The following is a 22194-nucleotide window of genomic DNA, read 5'->3' on the forward strand; positions in this document are numbered from 1 at the left end:
GAACTGATATAAAAATCACTACTTAATTGAAACAAGTTGTAGGGATCTGTTCAATATTAGATGATTTTCAAAATGCACTTTAAGTTATCAGTTTCTCAGAATGGACCGGATAACAACTATTTATTTTTTTGCAAAGCAGAGAAGTTACGCTTTAAATCTATGTATCCGTGTAGGTGTATTTTTACAAAAAAAGATAGGATGTTAGTATTTCATGAGCCACAGTAACTGAAAAAAGGCTGACGGGTGTGTACTGGTCTCAGGTTTGAGCTATTTGGTGGATGAATCTTTTTTTAGTGATCAAAAACTAAATTGAATACTGAATGAGAGAAGTTTAAAGGTTAACTCATAAAATCAGTTATTCTCCTATCAATCACTAACTGGAATGAGAACGTCCAAAGTTGATTATGAAGACACTGTGCAGTAAATCTGACTTCTTCACACATTACTTTATTACGTGCCATAATTCCCCTCCTGGCATTGAAATACCCTTTTATACCAATAGACTCATGGAATATAAATTAACTCGTAGAACGTACTGTTTGTATGCTACATTTCATAGTTGGAGAGATTAGATCTTGGTTCTTTGGAAGTATCACTTCCTCTTTATTCTGTTTACCTGATTGCTGTCTGATTAGACTAGCATACAGTATCTGTGTATGGTTACTACTGGGTTGGTGTCCGTTTGTAGGATGATGCACAGGTGGTATTAGACAATTTTTAGTCTTGCATTAGTCCCCTTCTCCTTTCTTTACATGATAGTTTCTATGATCTACACATCATAGCAATGCCTATCACAGAAGATAGCATTGACTTTACAATCAAGCTAGACCGTGAAGTGAGTGCCTGGGGCAGTAGGGTAGAGACCAGACTCTTTTCCCCATAGCATATAAAATGGCTTGGTATAGAGATACTTTCCAAAAATTGTAGTCCAAGTATTTGGGTGAAAATGCTAGACCTATTTTTATGCTGTGGCTGATTTTCTACTAGTGTCAGCAGTGTTATTGTTTACATCGATGTAGGTCGGTCTGTTTACTCTAATATATTAACTGAAACCTTTGGGGTTCTCCAAAGGTATAGCCAAAATATAATAAATAATCAGTAAATACGTATGAAAGATGTCATAGCTGGTAATAAAGACAGATGATAGAACAGAATCCTGCTTTAGTGATTAACTGAAGTTGGAAATTATTTCTTTATACTGTAGATAGACTTGGTGAGAAAGCAGGACAACGGCATTTATCACTGTAACCGCAAATATCCCACACAGTTGTTTCCATGTGGCCTAGAGATGCCTGAATCTGAAAATGCTCAAAGCAGTAACAAAGCAGAGCTTAACAGGTCAGAATTGATCTATTCAGTTCCATCTTACATAAACATCTGAGTTAATGGTCATGTGCTTTGGTATAAGAGATTCTTTGTGTGGCAGAGATACTGTTACTAAGGCAATAACCTTTATATTGGATCCTTGCAACTAAAACATATTATGCAGTAACCAGCTGATATACAGGGACAGTTCTGATAATGCAGGAATTTAAAAGTGGAGTTGCTGGACAAAAAAGTCAATACGAAATAACACCGGTGCACTTTATTTTAATTCTTTGATGAGAAATGTGCTGATGGCCATTATAAGCACCTCACATGGGTTAATTAAAGATGTTAAATTTTCATCCGTGTTTAATAGGAAGCACAGCTGAGAATTTCAATTAGACAAAATAACTTTGGGAACTCCAAAATGCAGTTTTAATTTAAAAATAAAAGCAAATATGCTGAATTACTGAAACTTCTAAAAGATGTTTAGGCCATTTTATATGGCTTAATCTTGTTAAGAGTTGTGTTCAGTTCCTGGCACTGCTGAATACTGGTCACTATTGGGAACAGTGAGGTATAAGGCAAGATTGTCATTCTTTAGCACATTTTTTCAGAGATAGGGGGAACTGGGAGGAGGGGGAGAGTTGAGTGAATTTCTTCCACTCGTTCTTGAAGCTTTTAGTGTGGAAATAGTTGGGATATTGCAACTTGTATGCCCCTACAAGCTGGAATTACTACGAACACAAGCTCTAAGGATCCCTTTCCTAGGGGAAATGGGGAGAATAATAAAGGAGGTTAATGTAATGAACCCCATCCACATAATTTTGAAGCCATGCTAGCAACAGCTCCCGCCCCTCCCCCCCCCCGATATTCTCTAGCACAGATTAAGAACTCTTGTAGAGGGGAAAAATCATTGTGCACAATATTCAGGGAAGCCCAGCTAGATTCTTGCTGACAGCAGTCATTGCTAGTATACTTTCATCTGCAATGTAGAAAGGGTTTAATAGTCTATGCAGTATGGAGAAAAAAAATTGTATTTTCCTTGTCACTTTCCTGTACTAACAATCTGCCTACATTCATTTCTTCGGATCCCAGAGCCGCGTTGATGCCCCTGTCACTGCTGCTGTTTAACACCTATATTCCACCTTTGGAGGCAGTTGTGAGAAGACAAGACATGAGCTATGTAGGGCTATGAAATCGGCAGCACTCAGCATTTTTTGTCCTTTACCTGCAGCCTAGACAGAACTGTCTTCTGTCTGTCATGATACATGAAGGAAATAAAACCCTGGCTGAGGAACAGCTGGTTTAAAATGATCACAGGATAGGCTGGACTGATGCTAGTTAGAAGAGAAGCATTTTGAGGACTATCCCTGGGCATATGATGCTGTCCAAGTCCAAGATAGCGTGCCGCCAAACCTTGCTGGGCTCTGTACTGATGTTGGTCATCAAGAGTGGCTTTCCATCTTTGAGTAGCAAGAACACTCCATTTCCCCCGTGCCTGCTGGGACAGTATCCAGCTACTCGAGGCTGACTGTTGTAATTCACTCTACCTGTGATTGTATTAGAAGTTTACTTCCTTGTATTACATTTAAAAAAAATTCTCAAGACGACACACTACACTAATGCTGCTCACAGGTTTCCCTGCTTGTCACCAAAGCCACTGGTAGGATACTGGTACCGGGCTGCAAAGCCCTTAACAGGATAGGCCCATGGGACTGTTTCTTTTGTCAGGAACTTCCGCGGCAGCTGCGATTGTTCGGCATGCTATATTTAACAGAGCCCAAATATAAACTTGAGAGAGGCAGAGGTTGCAGTGCATGACTCGCTTCTTTACCAAAGCATCCCCAGAGAACCAAAAGAGAGCGCAGGCAACACATCAAAAGGCAGAAGCTGAGAGCTAAAGAAAAAAGCAAGAACGACGTTGTGATTAAGAATGAAGCTGGTTATTTACTTAGTATCTTTTTTGCTGCCCCTTTGCCATTCATTCACTTGGCAACATTTTGGAGCCTTTTATATTTTCAGAGCACTTCAGATCTTTTGGCTTTCTAGAGCATTGGTTTTCAACCTGTGGCCCATGGGCCCCTGGGGATCTGCAAACTATGCCTAAGATTTCCAAAGAGGTCTGCACTTCCATTCGAAACCTTTTAGGCACCCGCGACTGAAAAAGGGTTGAAAACCAGTGATCTTGAGGAATTATGTTCTTATCTCCAAAAGTAGGGATGTAAGTATGCAACTCCCCTGAAATTCAGCTGAGTACATATATAACTGAGTGTTGAAATGTGTAAACGAAGAGTGGAGATCTCAATTAGTGATTGGCATGGTAAGATCTGTAGAAGACTGGAGGTTCTTCCCATGTGTAAGATTCTTTTGGCCTTGTTTTTTGGGAGTAAAGGGTACTTTTGAAGCAGACAAAACTTGGATATATGGAGAAGAGGTCTGAGAAAGTAGTAAGATTGGCAGAGGTTGCAATGGTTAAATTAATGTAGATATGGTTAGAATTCAAAGTAGTGGGCCTGGCTGACTGGTTTGGAAGTCGAAGGATCAGTACAGTGTCAGAGTATATAGTTCAGGTATTCAATTCATCCATCACTCCTTTAGATTTGGGATGCAGTGGAAGCGGCATGCTGAGTCGAAGAGTAGGGAGGAAAGGGAACTGCCTCATGTTGCTCTGGAGCTAACTTTCCCTTGCAGCATAGACGTCCTCTAAAGTGACTTTCCAGCCAGAAAGAAGGGTTGGTGAAAAGTCAAAATTTATACTAATTCGGGAAATGTTATTGGCTAGAATCAGGTGGAGGGGGTAATACACTTATAAAAGGTGATTAAAAATTGGGTTTAAAATGACCATTTAGCAATTTGACTTTTAAACACCAAGCTGTGCTATTTAGAAAAAACATTCATTTTTCCTAGTACCTGGGTAATCTAGCTTTCAATGTCAATTAATTTTTACCTTTTTTTTTTTAAATAAAATGTTAGTGGATTATGCAAGATCACAATTCATATTTCAAATGCTAAACAGCAACTGTCATGCCTTGGTAAAACAATGTTTCAGTGTACACAGAATAATCCGTGACAGAGCACTAAAGCTAGTTAATAGCTGTTCAGTGAACATAGTGGAGTTCCAAACCTGATCGGCGTGTCTAGTTGCTATTGTAATACAAATGTTACAATTGTAAAAAGGCAGCTTTGAGACACACAGAAACATTTTTTTTAGCATGTAGTCTTTCATCTTTGATTGCTTTTCATTGCCGTATAATGACATAACAGCATAGGTTTGCAACTAATTCTCAGCAGATAAATTCTTGACCTTTAGATGAAGACTTCTGTAGTAGTTATAATACAAATATCTATACCTGCTATCATTTTCTTTAAACAAGGCTTCTTATGAAATATTGCACCCTACTTTTAAGATATTCCTTAATACTAAACTTTTAATCTTTTTTTTAATTACCAATCTGTTCGAATGAAATGTTTTTGCAGAGAATATTACTATTTTATAAACTGTATGTGTGAATAGATTACTTATGTGTCTAGACTGAGATTGGGCATTAGCTTATAAAAATGTGGGTGGTATCCCTTTTTACCTACATACTGGCTAGCTCTCAGCAAAGTCTCTTACTGTACTGTAATATTGGTACATGTTACAGGTACTAAAAACATCTCTTAAACCGTGTGGTTAATAATTCATGAAACCAGAGACCCCATCTCTAAAGCTCTGATTTGCTGTGGCATTATTATATATAGCAGCCATTGTAGTCAGATACTCAGTATTTCTTGATACTCCTTGTTAATAAATTAATCCCTTGTTTTTCAAGCACAGTTTTCCTCTAAGCTATCAAATTCTTCCAGAAGTCTCTCTTTATAACTTCTTTTGTCTTGTTTGTTGACATCATGGAAGTGGGGCTGATCTTTCAGGAAGCTGAGCATGTTCTACTCTCATTTGATGTCAATAGGCATGGCGAGTCCTTGGCACCTCTCAGGATAAGGCCCAGTATTTGTAATTCTTGGCTTGCAAGAGCAGCTGTATAGAAGTGAAATACAGTGTGAAGAGTGAATTTAATCAGGCATGTTAGGAGGTTCATAAAGCTTCATAGATACTCTTATATTCAATATGTTTCTGTTCCTTCAACAGCTACATCCCCTCGAGTTTCTTCAGAGCTAGAGCAAGCACGACCTCAGACAAGTGGAGAGGAAGAGCTCCAACTGCAGCTTGCATTAGCAATGAGCAGAGAAGTTGCAGAGCAGGTGAGTTTCCTGTGTATTACAATCATTCCCTGTCTATGCTCTAACTGCAAAGGGGAACACCAGCTTCCATGAATGCAATTTGGTTTCACTCCAGTTGGGGAGCTATGTGAAGCAATAGCCATTTTGGACAAGGGCAGCTGTGGCTTCAAACCCATTGAGAATAAGACATGGCAGCCATTTTGAAATGAGCCATCTTCTGTGGAAGAACATTATTCATCAGTCCCTCCTGAACTTTCAGTTATGAAAAATTATTGCAACAAAAGATGAATTCCTAAAAAAAAAAAGTGTACAAAATTTCAGTGAGTTGTAACTATAAACTACTAAGATTGAACAGCGTTTTATTCTGTTAAGATCATTTGGGACAAAAAAAAAAAAAATGAAAAAATGGTCTGACCTGGAATGCTCATTTTCCTAAATCACTCATTTTTAATTAATTTTAACTCAAGCTAGTCTACTGTATTTTTTGTAACTTCACGGAAAATTCATTCTGTATTCACAGTAAATGCTGTAATATTGGGGAGATTATATTATATTCTTAATACATAACAAAGGGGTTGCATCTCAGCTATATATTCAAAATTCACCCTTAATCATGGAATCATGCCAGGCACTTCCACAATGATTTTCAGTCTTTTTACAACAAGCATCAGTTTATGCAGAAAGTCCTTCTGTCTGCAAAAGGATACCGTAAGGAAGAGGATTTTTTTCTCATTTAGCAGTAAAGCTGGAAATAATGAACTTAAACTAAAAGTAGAAAAGATATAACTATTGGGGAATAAGATGAAATTCAGAAAGTGGTGATGGAATTGAAATCATTTGAAATAAAGTCAGTTTGACATAAACATATTAGAGATAGCCTAGAGATTTTAGAATCCCACAAAAAAGTGCAGAGTTCACTAGAAGAACTACTCTGGTTCCTTATAGACCTAACAATTCTATCAAATGTTGAGAGAGACTGACAAAAGCCAGGAAATCTGAAGTTAAAGCGGATGTCTCAATCTTCAATGTTTTAAAGGGGAAATGGTTGAAGATGGAATATCTGCTTTCTTTACTTTCCCTCGTCTTTGTTAGTTCATTATTTAAGCCATCTTTGTTTTACTCATTCTGCGAAAGATATAAAGAAAACAAGCTTTCAACAAAGATTTCAAGTGGACTGTGTATATAGGTTTATTGATCTCATCTTTAAGATTAGTGAACTAGGGTCAGGTTGTTTTGGCTTGTGCGTAAGTGGAGAGATCTACCCAAAGAACCCTCATCACATTGGGGGGGAGGGCTAGCTCAGTGGTTTGAGCATTGGCCTGCTAAACCCAGGGTTGTGAGTTCAATCCTTGAGGGGGCCACTCTAGGGATCTGGGGCAAAATCAGTACTTGGTCCTGCTAGTGAAGGCAGGGGACTGGACTCAATGACCTTTCAAGGTCTCTTCCAGTTCTAGGAGCTAGGATATCTCCATTTAAAAAAAAAAAAAAAAATCACATGCAAGGGACAATCTGTCCTTTGTAACCCACTGCACACCTCCTTGGTGCAAATTGCTCCAAAGGGGGCTGGCAAGAGTTGAGGCTATAGCAGGCCTTCTCCCTGCACTGGCCTGCCAAGCGGGCTAGGCACATGGAGGGAGCAAACTGCGCCATTTTAAAGGCACAGTTTAGCCCAACAGTCAGTATCAACGGTGTTGATTTCCTTTGCAGGAGGAGCGCCTCCGACGCGGAGATGATCTGAGATTACAGATGGCTCTGGAGGAGAGTCGCAGAGACACAATTAAAAACCCCAAAAAGAAGGAGGTAGTGCCTTCAATTAAGAAATTCCTGGTTATGCTGCAGAATGATGAAATACAGTCCAATCTAGATTAATCTGGGCCTGTATATGCTTTTGGGATTTTGTTGTGGTAGATAAGATTCATCCATGCAGGTTAAAGACCATGCAGCTGATCAAGGAGGGTGTGTAACAGAACAAAATATTGCTTTGTGACATGATGGGCATGTTACTTCAGGGTAGTGTAGTCCTATTTATTAAAGCTTAAAAAACATTTCTTCCCCACAGCACACAACTTTGTTGGATCTCATGGATGCACTGCCCTCATCAGCACCAGCCCCTCAGAAAACCGAAACCTGGGGACCCACAGCTGGAGCAAACCAAACAGACCCCTGGGGAGGATCTGCAGCTACAGCTACCACCTCTGACCCATGGCAATCATTTGGTAAGAATAAACACTGCCAGAAGTAGTGCTGAAAAACACTTTCATGGTGCTGACTCTGTCCAAGATTTTCTATACGTGGGCAGACTGACATACTCCATAACGTAAGTATTTTGATCTAATGTGGTTAATTTTTTGGCTAGCTTATTTCATCAAGAGAAAACTGTAATGGAAATTTTAATCCATTTAGTTTGATTTTATGCCATTGTAGTGAGGCTTCATACCCCAAAGGGAGGGAGGTGGTAACTGATTTTCCATTTTTCCCTTGGCAGCGGAAACTGCTTGTCTCATGTTGGAGATACTCAGACTCTGACTTGTAGTTGTGCTCAGCATCATAGATTAAGAAACTATATTAGGCAGTGACAGGCATCCGAGTCAGGTTGCTATAATTAGCAATCCACTAGCAGTGAATTACAATGTGTTATTACTGTTCTTAATGAAAAAGTGTGTTTATACTGACATACAGTCAATAGTAAATCAGTTAAATTGTCTAAATTAGTTATTTTTTATCAACAAAACTATACTGGGTGAAATCTAACTTTAAATCTATTTTAATTTTAATCCTTTATGAAACACTGAAGATTTCTTGACTTGAGTGCTAAATCCAAATGCATATGTATTTGATATGGACGATCCAAACCGGCACATGTTAGAAGACTACATATTTAATTTTCTGGGTGTCTTCCCTATTCTTTTTACTGCCTCCCAGCAAAGTCCTTTTGGATTTGCAAGGCCTGTTTGGCAATCTGCTTTTAAGGCCCATAGAGACACACGCTGTCCAAAGAGTTGTTCTTTTATATCAGAAAGTCCACAGCCCTTACAGTCAGTCTTCAGACCTCTTCATCTCTGGGGACAGATCCAGACAACATGGGCAGCGAGAAGCTTCTCCTTTCCTTGAAGTGCCTGACAGCTTAGTTCTGTCTCCTCGGCTGCAGGCAGTTGTTTACAGGATTCCATTCTATAGAACATTGGGGGGGGGGGAAATTAATTAAAACAAATGACCCTCAAAAATTACTAGTTGAATTTCTGACGCATATCATCTGGGTTGATTTGCTGAGCTATGTAGTTGGGTGGAGGATGTATTTCCTAGAAGCTTTCTGGATGGGATTTGTTCGCCGAGGTTCAGAAATACAGAGATGTGTGGGAATGGCAGAAAAGCCCTGAAAGCAGGGAAAGGCCAAGGATTGCTTCTTTTGAAATCCCTCATCGCTGAATGCATTGATGGGGGGCCTCTGCATTTTCTGTAATCTGCAGCCAGGGACATCGAGGTGGTTTCAATCCAGCCAGGAATGACTCGGGCAGGAACCAAATTAGTCTAGCTCAGAGATCTAGGAGTCAGCTATAGGTGCTCCTGTCCTTCATCCTCTTTCCCCTGGGCATGAAGAAAGCAGATAATTTGTGAAAGGATGTAAAACTGCTGAGGGCCACGTCCTAACAGCCACTGCTCCTGGCTGCAGTCCTAACCCGCTGTCTATTCCACTCCCTCTGCTTCTCAGACCAACTGGGAACTAAACCGCTCAAACCCATCAAAAATCCCAAGTACTAGTAAGAGACGTGTTAGGTATCCCCTTCTGCCATTATACACCTACTTCTGTTCTTCCAATGTCAGCCGTTAACCAAATATTTTACTCAACTGGCTCTTATTCAGATGGTCTACCACCTGCAGCCAGCTACAAAATCTGTTGGCTTTTTTCTCCAACTTGAAACCAAAGGTCTGAGTTCTAACTTCTGGCATCTCCATTCATGGGCTAGAGTCCCTCCTTTCTCCAGATCCCCTGCTTACAGGCCTCAAGCCCCTCTGTCTCCATTAGGACAAGACTGTAGACCCTGAAGTCTACTTGGCATGTCTAGTTGGCAGCCGGTATCAAGTGGAGTGTCCCAAGGGTCGGTCCTGGGGCCGGTTTTGTTCAATATCTTCATTAATGATCTGGAGGATGGCGTGGATTGCACCCTCAGCAAGTTTGCAGATGACACTAAACTGGGAGGAGTGGTAGATATGCTGGAGGGTAGGGATAGGATACAGAGGGACCTAGACAAATTTGAGGATTGGGCCAAAAGAAATCTGATGAGGTTCAACAAGGACAAGTGCAGAGTCCTGCCCTTAGGACGGAAGAATCCCATGCATTGCTACGGACTAGGGACCAAATGGCTAGGCAGCAGTTCTGCAGAAAAGGACCTGGGGACTACAGTGGACGAGAAGCTGGATATGAGTCAACAGTGTGCCCTTGTTGCCAAGAAGGCTAATGACATTTTGAGCTGTATAAGTAGGAGCATTGCCAGCAGATCGAGGGACATGATCATTTCCCCTCTATTTGGCATTGGTGAGGCCTCATCTGGAATGCTGTGTCCAGTTTAGGGCCCTACACTACAAAAAGGATGTGGAGAAATTGGAGAGAGTCCAGCAGAGGGCAACAAAAATGATTAGGGGGCTGGAGCACATGACTTATAAGGAGAGGTTGAGGCAACTGGGGTTATTTAGTCTGCAGAAGAGAAGAATGAGGGGGGATTTGATAGCTGCTTTCAACTACCTGAAAGGGGGTTCCCAAGAGGATGGATCTAGACTGTTCTCAGTGGTAGCAGATTACAGAACAAGGAATAACAGTCTCAAGTTGCAGCGGGGGAGGTTTAGGTTGGATATTGGGAAAACCTTTTTCACTAGGAGGGTGGTGAAGCACTGGAATGGGTTACCTAAGGTGGTGGTGGAATCTCCTTCCTTGGAGGTTTTTAAGGTCAGGCTTGACAAAGCCCTGGTTGGGATGATTTAGTTAGGGATTGGTCCTGCTTTGAGCAAGGGGTTGGACTAGATGACCTCCTGAGGTTCCTTCCAACCCTGATCTTCTATGATTCTAAGTGCCAACAAAATAAAAGCAAAAATACCAAGACTCCCTAAAAAGCCAGCAGTGTCCTATCTCATTCTGAATGCGACCCAGAAGACTCAGCTACTGGGGATAGGGAAAAAAGGCAATGCCCAGTGCCATTGTAAATTGGAAAAAAAAAAAAGTGAAAAGACCATCCCTCTTATTCCTTGGCTTATGTGAGACACAGGACTCCTAAGAAACACAATTAAAAATCGAAAGGGGCAAAGCAGGACAAGTCTGGCTCACGCTCATGGAAAAAGGGCTATCTGTCAAGATTCTGGTCGTCCTGATAGGGGCACTCAGGCATGAGGAAGTTCATGTTTATCCCTTCATAGATATCTTGCTGATCAGGGCACCCTGACCAGGGTGGTGGTGAATTAGCCAACAGATCTTTCAAACATATGGGTACAAGTCGTGATCATCTGGAACAGGGGCTGGATACCACTAGTTCATTTTGTGCCTGGGGGATCAAATGGACACCATACAACAGTGCCTCAGAAGAGAGGTAAAATAAGTTGAAGGAAATGCTTCATTCAGGAGTCCATCAGCTCCTTGGGAAACCTTGGTCCAGGTCCTTGTGAACCTTATAGAGATTATGGTCCCATGTATAGATTCTTCAGTTGGCTAGATTCCATATGAACCTCCCCCCTGCCCCCTCCCCCCCGAGGATATCCCTGTTGGCCAAAGTCTCCCCTTCCTATCCTGCCACAGTGTTCAAGATCCCACAGAAGGTTATATGACCTCAATGATGGTAGACAAAACCTGATTGACAGGTAGGAAAAATCACTTCCTTTTCTCCTCATTCTTCCCTTCCCTATGATCAGGAAGTTCCGATAGCAATAGTGTACCTTGCAACCTGTAGATCAGTTGGAGAGCGTTTAGTATTGAAGCATTGATGTCTTCTCATTTTAGCACTGTGTGCAGCTGCTTAGCCACTGGGTCATTGTTTTGTTTTAAACAGAGTTTGCATCTTCATCTATGATGAGCACTAAAACATGAGATTAGAAAAGGTCAATCAGAGTTCTGGGGTTTTGAGACTGTTTTTATTTTTTTTATGGGGAAAATACAAGCAAAAACTTGTCAACGGATGGTATTAGTGCAGCTGTTGAGTTTCCTGTCCTTGGCTCCCAACTTTATTAATGCCATGTACAACAACTCTCTGTTCTTGCTTTCCAGCTACTTGGCTCCCAAGGATAGTCTTGAAGATGTCAGGTTTATGAATCTTGACTGCTAGTAAAACAGTGACTCATTAAAATAGAGGATTTTAATCCTGCTTAGCTGTGCTTTGACATTTCAATAGAGGGAAGGGAGGTGGGGGAAGGTATCTTCCTAAATGCTCTTAGCTACAACTGTTCTAATTTTGCGATCTATCTTATGAAAGAACAAAAGACATTTTTGAAAGCTTCCGTTTATCCGGAATAGTGTCATTAGCATTTCTTGCATGGGATCATCAATCGTAACTCAACACACAATGCAGATGAAGGAAGTGTGTATGCTGGAATGAGAGTAGCCGTATTCAAATAGAGCCTGTCAGCATTTCCTGTTCTGTAGATGGAACAAAAAGATGCCACCTGTTGATGAAAGTGAGCTAACGACTCTGCAAATCGGAACTCGTGCTAGTATGCTTATCTCCTAGTTTCCTAGTTGGCTTTCATGGTGCTGTTCTTTAAACTGAAGATTTGGTTGTAAACTGAAACAGCAAGGTGAACCAAGGTGATACAGCTGTCTACTACAAGAGTGGCTCTGTCCTGTTCTTGTATTAAAGCATTCGTTTCTTTTTTATACTTGTATTTCCTGTTGCCAACTATATCTTGGTCTCTGTTGAAATCTAGTTTTCGGAAAAAGGGTGTATGTGAACCCACATTCTAACTTGGAAAGAATTGATCACTTTAAAGGGTTATGTGGATATGTGCTATAAAGGCAAAATTACTTGCTTTTCTTATTTTGGGCTGGTAAGTAGAATTTTCTTGGTTTGGGGTTCCCGTTCGCGCACTGGCATGCTGAGTGCAGGCACGTATCTGATACATTTGCTGCCAAGTGTTGCTTCATTAGAGATGCTCCTTGGAATCTTCAGACTATAAAGATGATTCCTAGGTCCCGAAGTGCTTCTGTTGAGTAGGTGGCTGCATCGTAAATACTGCTCTCTTTGGGATGCTTGTATACGCTTTCAGAGAACGTTGTTAAAACCTGTGTGGCACTATAGGAATGCCTCTCCAAAAGGAAACACCAAAGGTAGCGCTGGGGATGCTCTTTCTGATTGCTACTGCTTGTTGCAGACAGGTAGGAGGTCTGCAGCAAGTACTGGATCTGGGCAAGTGAGATTGTGGGAGGAGGGAGGTGATGGTGGTGGTGGTGAAATACTGCTCTTTCTAGGGTTGAGCAGAATCTCCCACTTCCCCCCTCACCCCCTGTTATGGGGGAGGGGACGCAGCCAAGAGCAGGCCTTTCAGACTTTTGGCAGTTTGGCTTTTGCCTCCTAGAATGAGTCTGAGGCCAGGTTCACACTACAGACTTCTGCTGGCATAGCTCTGTCAGTCAGGCATTTGACGAGATTGACCAACATAGCATAGAGCAAAAACCTCCAATGCAGACACAATTATAGCAGCAAAACTACTTTTGCCAATATAGCTTATTTCTCTTTTGGGGAGAGGACTGGAATAAGCTATGCTGATAAAAGTGCAGTTTTGCTGGTATAAGCTACGTGTACGTTAGAAGTGCTTTCCTGGTACAGTAGAGCTGTAAAGTGTAGCCCTCAACTGAGGGTGAAGCCCCGGCCTCTCTGAAGTCCCAAGTTTGGCTTCTTCAGTGGGGCCTGCATTTGAGCCTGAGTGTTTTCATATGATGGTGGGGGAGGCTGGAAGGAGGACACTTGGGCTGAGCAAAGATTGTGAAGAAGTTTGACTGGCATTTGATCACAAGGGAGGTTGTCAGGGAAAGGGGTTCATGTGAGGATGAAACTAGCAAGAAATCTGACTTTGCTTTGGACATGCTGCTATTTTGTTGTTTGTGTCTGTTTTGTCAGATCATAACCTCTTTAGGGCAGGGACTCTGTCTTTGATTCAACCCCTGGTTGGGGTCTTTAGGCTTTACTGAAATATAAATAGTTTGTGGGGGGGGTTGTTCTGTGGGAGTGAAGAATCAGATGTACTGAAATAGGATGGATCAAACATGCTGTATAGGTATCCTTCATTAATAATAAGAGCCCTGAACTTGCAGATCATACGAATAAAACCTTAGAGAAGGGATATGTATTGACGGTGTTGGATAATTACAGCCAATAGTAGTCATTAAAATAGGGAAAAGAACAGAGAGGATGATTTGGAAACAGATGGGGACAATTTAGAGAAGACCTATGGCAGGAATAGTGATCACAAATGAGGAAGAAAAATTGTAGCTCAGAGAAAGTTGAAGGATTTGTTTTACAAAATTAAAATATGGTGGAAACAGGAGAGAGTTTTAAAATGGCTCATTTTAAGCCTTTAAGTAGGTTTTTCCCTGAACACTTTGAGTTTTTACATTGAGTTCTTGGTTTCTTTTAGATAATGGCTTATAGAAACGATCTTTCCCTTGAGTTTTATTTTAAATGTAACCTGTGATTTAATATGTCACTTTCAATCTGAACAATAACTCTGTGCCATGGTGAATGACAGTTTGCCATGAAAGCAAATTGCTGCAAGTTTAATTAAATCTTCAAGTGGGAGCTTATTTTTATTCAAGAGACTTCCACAGAAATTAGTTGTCTGTACATATAGCATGGCAAAATTGATGTAACGCAGCATCTAATTTTTCACAATTTTCTCTTAGTGCTTACTTTGCAGGGGTAGTGTTTATAACTTAATACAATTAATTTCCTAGAAAAGCTTTTCAAAGTGACTTTGTCTGATCTGTGGTTCAACTGTCTCTTGTTGCAGGTGCCAAGCCAGCTACTTCTGTTGATCCATGGGGAGTACCACCTGGATCCACTACTCAGTCTCTCTCCAAAAATGTAGACCCGTGGGCTCCTTCTCAGTCATCCTCTGTAGCAACAAAAGCTACTGTAGATCCGTGGGGACCAGCAGCTGCAAACAAACCTATTTCCACTTCTGGTAAGAGGCTGTTTACGTTTGACATCTTTTCCAGTAAATAGACTGTACTGAACCTGTGGTGTAAGTGTGTATGCCTTTAAAGGTTTTTGTTTGTTTTGTACTAAGGGGAGTTATTTTTTCAGCCTCTCTTCATTGACTGATTTAAGGTGAGATGTGGGTAATTGCTAAATGGAGCAGGTAAAAGAAACAGTTGCACTGAAGGACTTGCAGTACTGGATTTCAAAGTAAATAAGACCTATAATTACTCCTGGGGGAATTCTTCACCGCTGCGCATGTGCAGAATTTATGTCCCCCGCAGATTTCTTTGTTTCCCTGCAGAAAAATGACTTTTTGACATGGAAGCAAAGGGAAACCACAAAAGTGGTCATGTGACCCGTCACAGCAGTATGTTTTGGGTGCCCAGGGCAGCTGGCAGAGAGGTAAATCATTGTGGGGTGGGGGCGGGACTGGGGAAGACACTGCTGGTGGCTCCTACCCTGTGCCAGGCTCAGCTGCTATTTCCGGCTGGGCTGGGGGAGACGGGACTTCCTCTTCCCCTGCACGGCATCCAGGGCTGGGTCAGACCCACCCCCAGATTTCTCCCATGGCTGTAGGAAGCTCTGCAAACTCCTCCTTCCTCTCCACCCCCCCTGCTTCCTGCACCCATCACTCCTCAGTTGTAGGGGGAGGGGTCGCTATACAGGGAGTTGCTCCCCCATCCGTCCAATCTCTGTGCATCCGGATCCCCTCATACTCTGACCTGCCTGCCAAGTCTTCCCCCTTCCCCCCGACCCAGAACCCCATCCTACTGAGCCCCAACCAGCTGCACTTGGATCCCAACCCCACTAAGCCCCAGTCCCCGACCATCTGGACACCCCCACTGAGCCTCCCACACCCAGCCCTCCTTCCCCCCCCTCCGCTGAGCCCCAACTACCTTCACCTGGACCCCCCCCTGCAGAATCCCATTACCTTTGGACCCAGAATCCACCAAAAAGCCCAGGTGCATCCAGATGCACCCCCGCACCCGGATCACCCACTGAGCTGCCCACACCCAGATTGGCCTACACAGAATCCTCTCAACCCACACCTGGATTCCCCCCACACTAAGCCCCTCTGCACTTGGATCCTGCCTTGCTGAGCCTGCCTGCCCACACCTGGTGCATCTGGCATGGCGGGGCAGGGCCCTGGGGTGTTTCTGGGTCAGGCCCAGGCCTTGTGCTGTGTAAGGGTTGGTTGCAGCCTCACTGCTGAGTCCGTGTCCCAGGGCGAAGCTGCACAGTGATCTCCCACCTCTGTGCAGCAAGTGGCCTGTGCTCCCCAATGCCATGCTGGAGTCTCCACATTCATTTGACAAAATTTGCAGAATTCTAAAATATTGTGTGCAGAATTTTTAATTGTTTGGCACGGAATGCCCTCAGGAGTATATCATAGACTTTAGAACAGACAGTTCAGTGCCATTATTTTGAGACAGAGCATTGTATTTGTGTGGTCTTTTCTCCAGACTCCTTTCCACATCCTCTCCAGTCTTTACTTTATGTACACCTGCCACCCAGTTCAGCCATGCACCTGTGACTGCCCTGCTGCCATTGGCCCTCTCTTTAATTAGCTAAACATGTAATTTCCAAAAAAAGAGTATTAAAACAATTTGAAAGCTTCAAAGCTACTGACATTTTCAATGTGGTGACTTGCTGTGCAGAAAGATGTCTCTGTAGATGTAAACTGTTCAGAGTTTGATTAGCATCTGGTGTTCTGAGGAGGAGGTTTTCAAAGGCGCAAATGGGAGTTTGGTGCTTATCTGCCTTTGAAACGCTCCCTCTGTAAATTCTTATGTAATGAAGTGCAGAAGGTGCTGCTGCAACTCCTTGCCGTATGCCTTGTGACTCTTACTGCTCCCAATAACCATAATAGCAGGGTGGTTTTGGATTGGTGCCATGACTTTCTGTGCCAAATGAATTCTTTGCAATCATTCATCTCTGTACATTTTATAATGAACTAAGGATGTGTAGTGTGGAATGATGTCAAGATCGTGTCTAATCTAGCTTTTTATGGGCAAAGGAAAACGGAATATTTTAGAAATGATTCTGTAAAATTCATGAGACTAAAGGTATTTTATAACTTCCTCTTTTGCTGGAGATAAATAACATTTGCAATACAGAATCTTTACTTGCATTCTGTCTTCATATTTTATTTCTGTGAGTTAATTGCCTCGAAGTGTCATTGTAATGATTCAAAATGTAATGAAGCTTAATGCTAACTGACTGTTTAAAAAGTGACTTTCAAATTCCAACCCTGTTAGGTTTGGGGTAATATGATTACTCTTTATTTACTTAGGTTTTTTTCCCTTCCTTTTTGCTAAAGGTGTTTCCACATCTAGTGAATGTGTCTTCTTCACTGATTGCAGAGTAAAGCTAGGCTCCCCTTTGCTTAGCACTCTAGCGCCTTATCTACGCCAGGTACTGAGCACATCTTTTCTGTTGCCCTCCCCGTCCCTTTAATCTGTGAAACAAGAAGCTGAATTTGGGAATCAAGTATGGCCACACTTACATTCCATTTTGCTTGTTATCACTGGCTTCTATCCATGCTTCTAATTCCAGTACTACATGGAATTTGTGATGCCCGTCACCACAGCATCTGGATGCACCACTTGATTGCACAGCTGGTTAATATATATGCTACCTTCTATATTGGGCAGTAAAATCACTGACCATCTCCACTGCAACCTAAAGACACATAACCACATGTGCCTTGAAGGCCCTCCATACTGAAAAGTCAGAGGAAGATTATACTGTAGGTGAGGGCCAAATACTGAAAATGCACTGCTACTAGTCATAAAGAGTTTGGTCTGGGGTAATGACAGCAGAAGCACCCCAGCTGAACCTTAATGGCCATGATAGGACACAGAGGGAAATGTTTCTCAAGTAATGTGAGTGGTTTCGAAATTGCTTTTAATAGCACTGGACATAATGCAGTTGAAGATCTATTAATGACAGGTGTCGTTTGTTCTCCTGAACAGGAAGCACATCGTTCGACCTTTTCAGTAATTTGAATGGTACAGTTAAAGATGACTTCTCTGAATTTGACAACCTTCGAAATTCCAAAAAACCAGGTACGGATCAAATGAATACTTGGCAAACAGGCAGTTTTTTTGGTAATCTTAGTTTTTTAAACCAACTGTTTAATCTTTTTATGACAGAAACAAGATCCACCTTTCACAGTGGATAAGTTCAAACCTGGGAGTACTTAAAACTTGTTGCCATTTTTATAGCTAGTGTAACAATAAAATCCAGTTGTTACCATCGTGTAGTCTGACCTCCACGTAGCACAGGCCATACAACTTCATCGTGTTACCCTTGTATTGAGCCCAATAACTTCTGCTTAACTAAACCATATCTTCAGCCTGAGTTTCGGGTGACTGGGTAAAGGCCATGGTAGGAGGCAAGGAGACAAAGTAACTTGAGTGATGGTTTGTCAGATAGACATGCAAACACTTGTATTCAACAATAGGGAAAGAATTACTGAAAGTTCACTTTTGTGGAAGTTTGTATTTCACCTAATGAAAATGAAACTGCTAGACTTCAAATATGTAAATGCTTTGTGACTATGCACCTCTTTATAAGGGGCACCTTCTGTAAGATTGGTGACATAGCTCAATGTTGGCCCAAGTCCCTCTTTTTTTAAAAGAAATCTGTTAATTGATGAATGGCTAACACTGAATGAACAAATATACCAAGATGATAGTTCAGAGGCCACAGTTCTGATGCTCATGAATATCTTCTCCCTAGAGGCTATTCATTGGGGTTGGACTAGATGACCTCTTGAGGTCCCTTCCAACCCTGATATTCTATGATTCGTGTCTGTATCACAGCACACTAAAGGAGGATATCAAGGTCAGTTGTGTAGAAGCTTTATTTATATTACACTGCAGTTGTAATTCTACTGTTCTACACTTAGGACTTAATATATTTAACAACCTGCTAAAAGTGTAAAACATACTGGGCAATTTAAACAAAATTATAGTATAAAATCAGATTTAAGAGTATATTTTTAGTGGTAGAATGAAATCACTTGCTTCCTTCATCAGACTTTTTTTTGCATGATTATAATACATAGTGAACAGACAGATAACTGGTTTTAGTAAATTGTAGCATTTAGCATTGTAAACCTAACAGATTGTTCTTGACTTTTTGTTACAGCCGAGTCCGGTTCCACTTTGTCATCCCAGCATAGTGGTACAACAAGTCCTGATCTCTTTGATTCTCAGTCCACGAACATGACATCAAGCAAACAAAGTGCAGCTCGGAAAACCCCAGAGTCTTTCTTGGGGCCCAATGCAGCTTTGGTGAATTTGGATTCATTGGTGTCTAAGCCACCACAGCCTGTTCCATCATTGAATCCGTTCTTAGCTCCAGGTATGTCTCAATACATCCCTTTCCAATATCTAACTTTGTTTATATCTTGTCTTCCAAATTTGTTCTTGTAGAAGAAACCCTACTCACCTCTGGTGCACATAGCGCAATCTAAGTCTTGTACTTCCTGGCTTGCTTGCCATCCTAGACTAGTTTGGCCAGCAGGATTTGCTCTGTTGCAATTAGGAGGGAAAGGTAGCATGGTCTTGTGGAAAGATAATGGATTGATACATGGAAGGATTTGGGTTCTATTCCTGGCTCTGCTGTTTTAACCCCTGGTGTAGACAGCGCTACGTCAGTGGGAGGGCATCCCACATTGACATAGGTACCGCCTCTCGTGGAGATGGATTAACTATGCCGACGAGAAGCTCTCCTCTTGGCGTACAGTAAAACCTCAAAGATACGAACCCCACAGTTACAGACTGACCGGTCAACCAGACACCATGTGAAACTGGACATAACCAATCGGGCAACAGCGGAGACTAAAAAAAAAAAAAAGGCAAATACTGTACTGTGCCTGTATTGTATCTTAAAGGTAGGCACGTCTGAGCTGCCTGTCCCCACCCCTACCCCGAACCCCACACAGGGGGACCCACTTACAGCGAGGAGTTGAAGATGCTGAGATTCGCAGGCAAAGCTGTGAGTCATAGAATGTCAGGGTTGGAAGGGACCTCAGGAGGTATCTAGTCCAATCCCCTGCTCAAAGCAGGACCAATTCCCAACTAAATCATCCCAGCCAGGGCTTTGTCAAGCCGGGCCTTAAAAACCTCCAAGGAAGGAGATTCCAGCACTTCCCTAGGGAACCCATTCCAGTGCTTCACCACCCTCCTAGTGACATAGTGTTTCCTAATATCCAACCTAGACCTCCCCCACTGCAACTTGAGACCATTGCTCCTTGTTCTGTCATCTGCCACCACTGAGAACAGCCGAGCTCCATCCTCTTTGGAACCCCCTTCAGGTAGTTGAAAGCAGCTATCAAATCCCCCCTCACTCTTCTCTTCTGGAGACTAAACAATCCCAGTTCCCTCAGCCTCTCCTCATAAGTCATGTGCTCCAGCCCCCTAATCATTTTTGTTGCTCTCTGCTGGACTCTTTCCAATTTTTCCACATCCTTCTTGTAGTGTGGGGCCCAAAACTGGACACAATACTCCAGATGAGGCCTCACCAATGTCGAATAGAGGGGAACGATCACGTTCCTCGATCTGCTGGCAATGCCCCTACTTACACAGCCCAAAATGCCGTTAGCCTTCTTGGTAACAAGAGCACACTGTTGACTCATATCCAGCTTCTCGTCCACTGTGACCCCTAGGTCCTTTTCTGCAGAACTGCTACCTAGCCATTCGGTCCCTAGTCTGTAGCAGTGCATGGGATTCTTCCATCCTAAGTGCAGGACTCTGCACTTGTCCTTGTTGAACCTCGTCAGGTTTTATTTATTTATTTATTTTTGGCCCAATCGTCTAATTTGTCTAGGTCCCCCTGTATCCCAGCCCTACCCTCCAGTGTATCTACCACTCCTCCCAGTTTAGTGTCATCTGCAAACTTGCTGAGGGTGCAGTCCACGCCATCCTCCAGATCATTAATAAAGATATTAAACAAAACCGGCCCCAGGACCGACCCTTGGGGCACTCTGCTTGAAACCGGCTGCCAATTAGACATGGAGCCATTGATCACTACCCGTTGAGCTCGACGATCTAGCCAGCTTTCTATCCACCTTACAGTCCATTCATCCAACCCATACTTCTTTAACTTGGCAGCAAGAATACTGTGGGAGACCGTATCAAAAGCTTTGCTAAAGTCAAGGAATAACACATCCACTGCTTTCCCCTCATCCACAGAGCCAGTTATCTCATCATAGAAGGCAATTAGGTTAGTCAGGCATGACTTGCCCTTGGTGAATCCATGCTGACTGTTCCTGATCACTTTCCTCTCCTCTAAGTGTTTCATAATTGATTCCTTGAGGACCTGCTCCATGATTTTTCCAGGGACTGAGGTGAGGCTGACTGGCCTGTAGTTCCCCGGATCCTCCTTCTTCCCTTTTTTAAAGATGGGCACTACATTAGCCTTTTTCCAGTCATCCGGGACCTCCCCTGATCGCCATGAGTTTTTAAAGATGATGGCCAATGGCTCCGCAATCACATCCGCCAACTCCTCTAGCCCCCTCGGATGCAGTGCATCCGGCCCCATGGACTTGTGCTCCTCCAGTTTTTCTAAGGCAGCGTGAGCAGAAGCAGCACTGGGGTCTGCACTGCTTTCCTGTAAGCTATGGATACTGTTTTCACACTCCCTCCCCTGGCTGGGGGCGGGAGGGGGTTGGGAGGCTGTTTTTGCCCACCCCCACCCCTCCAGGAGCGGGACATGCTGTTTTTCACCTCCACCCCATCCTCACCCCACTTGGGAGGAGGACACGCTTGCCCTGAAATAAGTTGCCTGCAGGGAAGATGCCTAGCTGCCTGTGGAACCTGGCCTGAAGTGTGAACTGCTGGAGCTGTGTCTTGTTTAGAGTGACGAACGTTTCCAAGTTACGGACACCCTTCGTTCCCGAGGTTCTGCTGTAGCAGCGTTGTCACTGACGCGCTGTAGTGGCAGTATTCTAAGTGTAGACCTGACCGTAAGCTCTTCTGACGATTTCACCATCAGCCTTCTCGCTACAGAATCTGTTTTTGTCTTCAGGGTCTCCCCCCTGCCCTGGTTCCATTCTCCAGGAAATTTTATTGAAGACGTGGGAATTGACTGTTTTCATTAATGCTGCCAGTAGTAACAAAGTGCAAACAAACTGTGCTAAGGGGAGGCGAAGCCTGGAAAAAAACTTTCGTGCTTACTCCAGTCCACATTTCAGGAGGATGAGACAGTGCCATAAATAGGTCCTCCCTGAAATAACCTCATCTGATCAAAAAGAAACCCTGGGGGTACTTGGAAACTAATCTGCTATTGTAGCTCTCTTGCAAAAAGGCCTGTACTGTAGTAGCATTTATGACTATATATTTATGGTAAAGACTAAGTGGTGGTGCCACGGTAAACAAATAGAAAAAAACACACGAGAATCTTTATGTGCACTGAAATTTCTATACATGGTAACCCGGAGTGTGTTAAGATTATTTAAAACGGTGGTAATTTGTCTGAAAAT

At 42.6% G+C, this 22194-nt stretch overlaps 1 protein-coding gene across 2 annotated transcripts in view; it reads left to right on the forward strand.

Annotated features, from left to right (window-relative positions):
* The window catches only part of EPN2 (epsin 2), a 61251-nt gene that overhangs the window by 34157 nt on the left and 4900 nt on the right, over positions 1–22194 (forward strand). Inside the window, exons 3-8 of one of the 2 annotated variants that reach the window (XM_054041896.1) lie at positions 5438–5550; positions 7237–7329; positions 7589–7745; positions 14512–14685; positions 17678–17770; positions 18858–19073. In XM_054041896.1, coding sequence (XP_053897871.1) covers positions 5438–5550; positions 7237–7329; positions 7589–7745; positions 14512–14685; positions 17678–17770; positions 18858–19073 — 846 coding nt within the window. The remainder of the gene's footprint in view (positions 1–5437; positions 5551–7236; positions 7330–7588; positions 7746–14511; positions 14686–17677; positions 17771–18857; positions 19074–22194) is intronic. The other variant, XM_054041897.1, reaches the window with a different exon arrangement.

This window comes from Malaclemys terrapin, chromosome 10 (assembly GCF_027887155.1).
Source record: "Malaclemys terrapin pileata isolate rMalTer1 chromosome 10, rMalTer1.hap1, whole genome shotgun sequence".
Lineage (NCBI taxonomy): Eukaryota > Metazoa > Chordata > Testudines > Emydidae > Malaclemys > Malaclemys terrapin.